The sequence below is a fragment of the Myotis lucifugus genome, unplaced genomic scaffold, assembly GCF_000147115.1.
Source record: "Myotis lucifugus unplaced genomic scaffold, Myoluc2.0 scaffold_1, whole genome shotgun sequence".
In the NCBI taxonomy this organism is placed as follows: Eukaryota; Metazoa; Chordata; class Mammalia; order Chiroptera; family Vespertilionidae; genus Myotis; species Myotis lucifugus.
In genome coordinates, this window is record NW_005871049.1 from 13009775 (window position 1) to 13020974 (window position 11200).

The 11200-nt window shown below is 41.9% G+C and overlaps 1 protein-coding gene across 1 annotated transcript in view; it reads right to left on the minus strand.

The window, feature by feature from the left end:
* MGAT4D (MGAT4 family member D) overlaps positions 1–3188 on the minus strand; it is a 29059-nt gene extending 25871 nt beyond the window's left edge. Inside the window, exon 1 of the mRNA XM_023754571.1 lies at positions 3095–3188. Coding sequence (XP_023610339.1) covers positions 3095–3188 — 94 coding nt within the window. The remainder of the gene's footprint in view (positions 1–3094) is intronic.
* Between the last annotated feature and the right edge of the window lie 8012 nt (positions 3189–11200).

Sequence of the window (11200 nt, forward strand, 5' to 3'; positions counted from 1 at the left end):
TTTGTGAGGGTGGACTGTTTTAAAACTACCTTTCCTGCAAAGTTTGAAATAAACGATAATTTGATGTTTTGAGTCAATTGTGGTAAAATTGTGAAAAGAAACATCAGTCCACATGTGCAATGGGCCAATGGGACTCCCACCCATGAACCAGGTGAGGTCCTGAGAACCACCGACCTTCGCTCCTCACAGCAAGGGGCCAGTAGAAATGAAATGCAAGCCACCTTTGTAAGTGTAGATTTTCTACTAGTCACCTTTAAAAAAGGGTAAGAAGAAACCAGTGAAGGTATCAATAATATATTTAACTTAGTCCTAAATATCTAAAAACTTTTCTCAATATGTAATCAACATAAAAAGCAATTAATGAAATAGTTTACATTCTTTGTTTTTGTACTAAAAAAAGGATATATATAAATGGTATTGAAAATCCTGTGTGTATTTTACACTTACAGTACATCTTAATTCAGATGCTAAACTAACACTTATACTAAAATGTAGTCCTACCAAAACAAAACAAAAAAAAATTCTTAATGGAGAAAGATTTTGCACTGCTTCCATTTTAAAATGTAAATTTAGATTAACTTAAAATTAGATTAAAATGCAGTTCCTCAGTTGCACACACTACACTTTGAGTGCCCAGTCGCTACCTGAAGAGGAGCTACCGGACCGGACAGCACAGATCGATGATACCAGCTGCGAGTCTGTTATACACATATCTCAGGCCTCACCCAGGGCCTCCTGAGTCAGAAGCTGTATTTTAATGATTCACAGGAGACTGAGATTTGTGTTAAAATTTAAGAAGTACTGTTAATAGACCTTTAATAGTTTCATCTTCCTCATCATTGACTTCACTATAGAGTTCAGGTCTTTATTGCCTCTCGCTGCACTAGTATTATAATTGCCTCTTAATTGGTCTCTCACCTCCAATCCACAGTTAGTCTTCTGGAAACCCTGCTCAAAGACTTTAAACGGTTCCCTAAATGCTAGCTGAATAAAATCCAAATGAACTTGCCTTAGTATGCAAGGTCCTATACAATGTGGCTATGACCTAACTTTTCCACCTTATTTCATTCACCAAATACCTCCGGTAAGGAGAAGCATGCTGAGCTATTCATTCTTTCTCCCACTGAATAGGTATCATGTGCCACTCACTGTGCTGTGATAGGTAAACAAACATGGATAAAGTCAGTTCCTGTTCTAAATTAAGTAACAATCGGGCTTGCAAGGGATGTGGGAAAGGAGCATATATTTGAACAACTAAGTATAATGGAATTGTCGAAATGGAATTATCCTCGAGGTGCACAGGCCAAGGGAGGAAGGAATAATGAAGAGCCCACTAGTCCTTGGATCCTGGACTCTGCTGACTACACCTGGGAGCTCTCTCCTCACCAGTTCTGCTGCAGGGTATGTTGTAGGCACAAATGTACATTCCCACAGGTCGGATACCTTGGTGATTATATATGGTCCCCCACTTGGATGGGGAGAAGGCAACTGATCAATGTTTCTCTTGCACATTGATGTTTCTCTCTCTCTCACCTCACTCTCTCTCTCCCTTCCTCTCTCTAAAAATTAATAAACAAATCCTCAGGTGAGGATTTAAAAAAAAAGAGTAGTGTATTCTCAAGATCTCATTTTCTGAACTTGGACATAGGAAGGATGGGAATATAAACACTTTGAGGAACCAAACTTGTTTTTCCTGGTCATAACTAGAAAACACACCAAAATGGTTGTATGTATCTCAACAAGTCTACAGTTTCATTAAAAGAATGTTAATTGTATTAAAGTGTCCTATGAGGTTGCCAATCTAAATTCTCTTCCAAAATTACTATCAAAAGAGGTTTACATTTTGCTTTCTAATTATGAGTAATGACATTTTTTGTTAATAAAATTGCTCATTGTTTATTGTTCCAAAATAAATAAAAGACACATTTGGGTAATGGTCTCTGTAGAAAATGAAGAAGGAAAGAGTATAAAATGATTAAAGATTAGTAGTATATATCATATAAATTAATATACATTTTTTAATCTTTGAAACAAATGGCATGCAATGTTGGTATTGTGGGTACATGACAAAATTTAGTATTAATTAAGGGACTAAAACATAGTTTTAGCATTAATTAGAGGACATAAACATTAGAGGACTAAAGTCACTTTCAAACTTTATCCTTGACTCTACTACCAAGATTACTTAGTGTGCACCCTGAGTCATAAATGAGTATCAAAAGAAGAATGAAAATTTAACCTAAAACAACCCAAGGACAGTCTTGGAAGGCTGGGTTAATATGTTTGCAGAATCCCTACATCTTCAGTTCAAAATTTAACTGTATAAATGTTAAAATGTTATGCTATGGCCTAGAGTTGAAAGATAAAATACAGGAAACCAAAGTTAAATTTGAATTGCAGATAAACAATTTTTTAGTATCAACGTATCCCATGCAATTTTTACACTAACACCTTACTCATTGCTTATCTGAAATTCAAATTTAACTGGGCAACCTCCACTTTTATTTGCTACCTTGGGAACGCCACAGACAACAATAAATTAAAACCTTGGTGTGTTTCAAAGTGGCAATGTGAGCCATGTCAGTCAGGTTCCAAACCAGCACTCTAAATTGTTGGTTATGCCTCTCTCCGCCATCTCATCCTTTTCAGCTTCCCAGAATATACTGAGGGAGCCCTGAAGTGTGGCTCAAAAATGCTGAACACGAAAGAGGAAAGATGCTGGCTGTGGGACAGTTCTTGGAGTCAGGCATTGGCGTTTCTGGAAATACTGGGGTGGGAGTGGGGGTGGGGGTGGGGGTGCGGCTGGACACAGATCGGGTCCTTGAACCTACGTGGGAACCTACCCGAGGCCCTGCAGGCCAATGCGTTAACGCGTGTGCCAAGTGGCGGTCAAAGCCACGCGGATTGACCTGGGTGTCGGTTACAGCTCAACCGCTGGCAGGACCAGGGCGTGGCGGCTACATCTGTGAAGCCCCTACTAGGAGAGCAGGTGACCCCGCCAGGTCCCTATGTCAGCCCACCCCCTTCTCTCTGACCCAGCAATCCAGGAGCCCAGAAGCGAGACAGTTGGCGGGAGAAGCCACCCTCCGCTTACTGGTCTGAGTCATCCTGTAGATACAGAAACAGGAGAAGCTGAAGAGCATGACTGCGATGAGCGCCATCATCAAGTTCACTTGCTTGGCCCTCATGGAGCTGGTGGGGTCCGGTCAGGCAGCGGGCAGCGCGGAGGTGGCGGCGGGGAGCAGGGCCCACACCACGGAGGACCAAGAAGCACGCGAGCACCTGCGTTGCGCCCCTGGACGCGCGCCCCTGCGCACTCTCCCCACGGTGTCCGTGGGACCCCGGCACACCCGCCCCTTGGGAGCTCCCTTCCCTAAGAGAACTCTGCACACGTCGCCTCCCGAGTCTGCTCAGCACGTAGAATCCGAAGGTTGTAGGGCTGCGGTTAGTTAAATGACAAGCTATGGGGCTGACACGTGGTGAGGGCTCAGGAACTCACCTTATCTTCCTGTAGGAGTGACTTTTGTGCCAGACTCTGGGCTAAACAGTTTCCATATAGGATCTCAGGTTACACTGCTGCAAATGGTTCCTCAAATCTTATACATAGATTTCAAAAATTCCTACAGAAAAGATGTATCTTTACTTTCAGCTGATTAGCCTTAAATGGTAACCATCTCATGTCCAAATGACTTCAATGGCTTAAATGTTCATGTGGGACGTGATCAACCCCACATGATTTAGTTTAATCCCCTTACCTTTATGTTTTATCGGTTGGTACCCCCTACCCAGGAAAGGAGCAGGGAGTCAACTTTTATGAAAGAAAAAGCTATGTCTACGATGAGCAGCAGCCCTAGGGAGATTTGCTGAGCTCTCCCAAGTTCAAGGTAGGAGTTCCTCAGACCTTCAGCCAAGGCTGGGAAACACTAGGTGAGCTTCAGAAGAGTGAGACTCTCTCCAGTCTCCTTAAACGTGTTTTTCTATTTGGGTTCTCCACTCTGATCGCTCTATTCCTGTGTGGGACTCACTGGCAGTGCCTGGTAAAAAGGATTCTACTTCAAACCAGCCTTGCACCACTGGGCTGGTTTCTGGCTCTTTGAGGAACAAAGATTCGCACACACGCCACCCTGTCACTATAACCCATTTCCTCGTGAGCTAGTGGCCAGGAGTTGTGGCCTTCAGTTGAGCAGTGACCCAGCCAGCTCCCCAAATAGGGAACTGGGAGAAAGAAATACATCCACCTTATCCTCCCGCCTCCCGTCAGACTCTTGCCAGTCTTCACTTTGGCTAAGCTCTCCGGGAAGCCAGAAAGCAAGGAAGTCCAGCTTGATGTCCTAGGGCAGTGATGGCAAACCTATGACACACGTGTCAGAGGTGACACGCGAACTCATTTTTTTGGTTGATTTTTCTTTGTTAAATGGCATTTAACATATAAAATAAATATCAAAAATATAAGTCTTTGTTTTACTATGGTTGCAAATATAAAAAAATTTCTATATGTGACACGGCACCAGAATTAAGTTAGGGTTTTTCAAAATGCTGACACGCTGAGCTCAAAAGGTTCGCCATCACTGTCCTAGAGCATACAAGCCTGCCTCCTGGGCTCTGGAGCAGAGTAGAGAAAGTTGTAGGCTAGAGTGTGGTGGGGGAAGGAAGCTATTCAGCACAAAGCTATCTCCAAAATCAATAATGTATTGTTCTCTAACTTGAACTCCAGTTTCACATTTTCAGCTGCCTTTAAGACTCAAAAAAGCACTTTGCTCTCACACCTAATGTATCTGAAATCAGTATATCTTTGAGTTGATTTTTACATTTTGTAAGATTATATTTCTTCTTTTGTCTTTTTCCAAAGAAAGGAAAAACCAAAATCTTCTAGTCAGCCAATGGTCTGTCTATGAGTCAGACAGAACACATGATATTTATTGAGCACCTACTGTGTGTCAGTCACTGAATAGGTGCTAGAGATACAGTCACCTGCTGGTTCTTGACTCCAGCTTCTTCCTCATGCTCAGACATGAACTGCCCTCCCCACACACTCATATTCCTACCTATCAAAGATTCAGCTGAAATGCCACTTCCTCCATGAAGCCTTCATTGGTCTCCATCCACCAAGGGATCACTATCTTCTTTGAACTCTCTGTAACACTCAAATCCTCTCTCAGGGCACTCAATCTGCATCATATTTAATTGTTATGCACATATTTTATTTCCTCTGCCATGTGATAAACCCCTAGAAGAGAAAGACACTTTTTATATGATAAGTTTTTATATCATACTAGAGGCCCAGTGCACGAAATTCATGCACAGGTAGGGTCCTTAGTGGCTGCAGGCGGTTGGCCAGGGCCTCCCTTCTCGCGGTTGGCTGGACAGCCCCGCCCCCTGGTCGAACTCCCGATCGAGGGGACAATCTGCATATTGGGCTTTTATTATATAGGATTCCCCACTGCACATTTCAGGGCATGTTACAGATCAAAGGTACTGACTGAAACACAGCCTGTGGTACAACTGAGCTACAGTTGCAACCAATCACTGTACTCACTGCCCAGTACCACTGAAGCCAATAATAAATACCACTCCAGGCAATCCAGTAGCTAGCCAACAGTAGCATTCTCAAAGACCCTCAGAGTTCCCTTTCATGATTTGCTCTTTAGTGTCACATTCAACCACGGGAAGTAGAGAATTACCAGGCTAAAGATAAATATTTGCTCAAATAATAGAAATGGGAAGAGTGGCCTCTGGGGATACTACCAGCATCACAGCCCTTAAGGCTTCTTTAGTTAACCCGGATCTAAACACTAGTCTCATAACTGTTAGTAGCACAGAAAAGTAAACAATGAGGACAGATTTTTCTAGTCTCCTATACAGGCAGGATCCTGAAGGAGAAAACAATCTGAAAGATAATGACTGTTGATAAAATGTCAGTTGTCTTGGCCCCTATTTCTATTTCAAATTACTTAGAAATAAGCCATCTGTACCAAGTGAGTGCCATTTGTTGAGCACAATTCAGGAAAATGACAGTATCGAAAGGGATTTTTATGGACCATCTATGACTGCTGTCGCTAAACTTTAGTATGCACAAGAATCATCTGGAAACCTTGTTAAACACAGATTACTGGGCCCATCTTCAGAGTTTCTGATTCAGTAGGTTAAGGCTGGGACCCCAAATTTTGCATTTCTGACAAGCCCCAAATGATACTGATGCTGCGGGCCCCAGAAACTACACTTTGTTTTTGTTTGTTTGTTTGTTTTTAGTTTATCTTTATTGCTTAAAGTATTACAGATGTCTCCTTTTTTCTCTCATTGATTCCTTCCACCCTGCTCCCGCCCTGGGAACTACATTTGAGAATCACTGCATGATAGCACTCTAATAGAAGCATAGGTTATACTTAGAAAAATGCCCAAACCATCCCAAGATAGTACTTATTTAACAAAAACACCACATCCTCCACCACCAGTGTAGGGGAATCTATTATGTCCCCTTGGCCTTTATATTCCAGAAGTTAACAATATGTACAAAATTTGCCTCTTATTTTTTCCATCACCATTTATCCCACCCTATGCCCTCCAAATAAAATAAAAAATTCAATGAAAAAAATTGTCTCTTATACTCATGAATGTACCAAGACTAGCCTGATTAGTGGGAAAAGAGCTAACAAGCTTCTAGGATTTTCCCCTGAATGAAAAGGCCTACAGAAGACAAATTGAGGATGTCCCTTCCAGCAAGCAGAGCTTACAATCCAACAACTAGATGAACAGACACAGGAATGTGGTATAGACAAGTAGTCCAACACGGATCAACAAGGGCTGGGGTTTTTTGGTTTTTTAAATTGTCCTTCCCATGGTAATAGCACTTAAATTTTCCTTAGGGAAACTGTGGTACTTCAACAATTCTTCCATCTGTGCATGTTGCTGCTCACAAGTAGAGCGGAGCCTGTCACCCACCTTATCACTCGTGATCAATAGAAAGCAGGGGAGGAATGTTCTGGGACTCTTGAGCCAGGCTTTCAGAGGACTGGCATCTTTTACCTTCTCCTTTTTGAAGCCCAACTGCCATGCTGTAAGGAAGGCCAATCCAAATTACCGAATGCTTAGAGACTACGTGGAGAGGGACACAAGGATGAGAGGCCATCTTGGACGTTCCAGCACCAGCCGAGCTCTAAATGAACACAGCTATGTGTGGACCCCACATAAAACTAGCAGAGCTGCCTCGCTGACGCCAGACAACCCACAGAATCACAAGAAATAAGTTATTGTTTTAAGCCACAAAATTGGGAATGGTTGGTTCATGTCCTTTGTTAAAACTGTCCCCCCTTTAGTTCCTCTCATATTTGAACAAAACACATTCACCTAAGTCAGTGGTCAGCAAACTGCGGCTTGGCAAACCTGGGCTCATGAGCCACATGCGGCTCTTTGGCCCCTTCAGTGTGGCTCTTCCACAAAATACCGGCTCTTCCACAAAATACCGACTTTTGCACATGGGCCACGAAGTTTCAATCGTACTGTACGCGCGCGCCCACACGTGGTATTTTGTGGAAGAACCACACTAAAGGGGCCAAAGAGCCGCATGTGGCTCATGAGCCGAGGTTTGCCGACCACGGACCTAAGTGATCCGGTCAGCCCTACATATCTTCACACTGTATTTTCAATAATGTTTCAGTTACCAGTTTTAGTACCAAGTTAATAACTACTTTATAGATGGTAAGGAATACACTATGTTCATGTCACGTTGGGATTTGGGGAGCCTATTTCTGCACACTGGGGTGTGGGATGCATTCTTTGGTCCAGAGCAGTGGTTCTCAACCTTCCTAATGCCGCGACCCTTTAATACAGTTCCTCATGTTGTGGTGAACCCAATTTCATTGTTACAAATTGAACATAATTAAAGCATAGTGATTAATCACAAAAACAATATGTAATTATATGTGTGTTTTCCGATGGTCTTAGGCGACTCCTGTGAAAGGGTCTTTCGACCCCCAAAGGGGTTGCGACCCACAGGTTGAGAACCGCTGGTCCAGAGAGATGTATGACAGGGAACAGATAGCCTTGACAGGGTTTGGACTTTAGCCCAAGATAGAATAAATGTCAAACTCATCTGACTCCTCTAGGGACTGAAAATAGTAATCATATAGTTCACTGGTTTATAGGCTTGGATCCCTGTGCCCAGGAAACTATTCCAAACATCATCTTTAAATGGCTACTTTTTTGGTGTTGTTATTAGTATTCAACAGTCTCTTACCATATTGACTTAAAAGACAAGTGATATACATCATTATTCCACCACTACCGCATGCCTTTGGCACCACTGTCCTCACTAAAATTACAGAGGTGGCTACTTCTAGGGAATGGCAGGGCATCAGCCTGACATTTCACTGCTCTTCTTGAACCAACTCAATCCTTGATGTGGGCATCTCTGTGGCCCACTATTACCCTCTCTTGGAAGTTCCTTAGGGCTTCCCACAATTGCATCCCCTACACTGGGGCTATTCTTAATCTTTACTCACCAATATTCTCATCTAGGTTACTGCCTGTGACTCTTTAAATGTTGAAACCTTGCCCTGAGGCACAGAACTAAGTTATTCATTCACTGCCATGTATATTGCTCTCAACTTGGCCCATTGCATTGACTTATTTACTGCCCATCGAACAAAGAGTAGGTGACTTTTTAATGGAGATTCTACTGTACACTAGCTCTCATGGATAAACCAAGAAATGTGTTTTATTTTAGTGGAGAGTTTTGAGGTTTCGACTGTTCAGCAACAGAAGTCAACTGCAAATTAGCTCTAAAGCAGAGATGCTACCTGCTCATCTGTGTGTTATAACACTTCGGAGATACCGCTCAAGAAACAAATTCCATTTTATTTGAGAGTTTTCTTGTGCAGCTTCCTCTTTATAACGATCTCCTTCTGATATTTTCCATATCGTATCATAGGTAGTTCAGATCTTAATATACTTTGCCACTCTTAAGTTATGGGAAATGTTTTCATGCTGGCAAACTAGCTCTCTAGCACCATCATCAGGAACTTTTTGAGTCTAAACATCCCAGTGGTAGCCACAAGGTGGCGGTATTATGTTTCGTTCAAAGCCTCCCATTTGTGTGTATTCTGGTGTCAGAAACTTCTAAAATTATGTGTGAATGTGTTCGAATGGTAGGGTCTCAGAAGCATACATGGGCCACTGCCCATTATATATATGTTTTATAGTTTGCCAAATAGTCCTTCAAAATGTTGTGGTGCCTCTGCCACTAAACATTGACTATATCATACAATCTTAGACCTCTGACCTGGGGTCAAATAAAGATTTCTTGACCCTCAAGTTGATTGCCCTTTCTCCCACAACATTAATAGTTGAATTAAAATCACTACCCTGAGCTAAACATACCTTATTTCCCTTCAACATCACTGGCTTTAAACTCATGCAGGCTGGGATAACCGGAGCAGACCTGACAGGTAAACCTAGGTGAGGTGGATGCAGAAGTTAGAGTGGGCTTCCCTCATCTCAGCTATAATTAATGTGCCACCAAACCCTTTGTAAGGGTCCTGTTAATTTTCCTGCTTCTCTATTCCCCTTTATCCTCTGACTTAAAAAACAACACCACCAATCATAAATAGTTCTACCTGATTCGATGTTTATTTTCTTTGTTCTGGTTACCAGTTCCACCCCAGCCCATAACTTGATTCTGAATAGCTTAAACTTTCATTTGTAAAGCCCATTACCAGTGGCTGTGAGAACAAATCTGCCTTGGCATTCTGTATATTTCACCGTTCTCCCGTTGAAAGAATCATACCTAAACATGAGGAGTTCCCCTAATCAGTGCCTAACATGGTTTCAGGGAAATGCAATGCAAATCAGCATAAATTAATCAAGGCTGCCACTGTCCTTAATATTTTTTTAAAATATATGTTATTGATTTTTTACAGAGAGGAAGGGAGAGGGATAGAGAGAAACATCGATGAGAGAGAAACATCAATCAGCTGCCTCCTGCACACTCCCTACTGGGGATGTGCCCACAACCAAGGTACATGACCTTGACCGGAATTGAACCTGGGACACTTGAGTCTGCAGGCTGATGCTCTATCCACTGAGCCAAACTGGTTAGGACTGTCCTTAATATTTTTAATGCTTCCACAGAGGAAACCCATTTCTCAGTATAAATTCACTGCATTCCAGACTTTACAAACTCCAAAAGGGGGCATTAATATTTAACTTGGGTTCTCTATGGATCAAATGCTGAACACTGCAAGAAGTTGTTGATTAACAGCCATACTAATAACCCTTTCTATTAAGCAGCTTCTAAAATCAACAGTGTCTTCATTTGTTTTCGGTGATAATCCAAGAAAGCAGGGACTCTTCAGTACTACTCAAAAATATTACCAAACTCCAGTGGGCTGCAGCCTTTGTTTTCCATGATAAGACCAGGTAAAAGCACACATCTTAGTTAGAGACCTAAGTAGGTCCCACCTTTTTCTTGAAGCCAGAATTCTAAGCTTAGGACTTAACCACCATTAAGCCAAGCTACATGGAAGAAGGAAATCTGAGAATACGAGAGAAAGAGAGAAAGTCAATCTTCCCAGAGGGACAGATCTGGTCTAATATATTTGCCAGTTACATGCAAATTAGGCAGTCACATGCACATGACAATTTAATGTACAGGGACCCTGCTTCCAATAAGTGCAGTTCAATTCACTTCTCAGGTTCTGATCAAACAGGCTAGCAGTCTCTTCTCTTGGAGAAAAACATGATTGAAGTGGGCCAACAAGCAGCATGAAGACAAGAAGAGCTCTCTGCACTCCCTACCCTCAGTACAGCACATTGAAAGGTAAAAGGATTCTATCACTTTACGACAGGATTATCTCACTTTCTATTTCACAAAGGTCTTATGAACTAACGCAAAGACCCCTGAAACAGAAATTAGTTTCTACTTCTTAATTTGCCAAATTGGCTGTATACTTTGCCTTTCTGAATCTTATGTGCAATAAAAATATTCAATGAGGTGATCTTCAAGTTCCTTTCAAGACCTAAGATTCTATGATTTTATTATTATATGTCCATATTTCATTACCAAGTTGACTATCAGTTGCTTCTATGGAGTGGGGATAATGGCTTATGCAAGCTTCACATGTCTAGTGTTTTACAATTAGTACCTTTTAAAAAATGTTTGTTGAGGTGTGGAAAATTGTGTTTTGCTGCTTTAATGTGTGTTAAC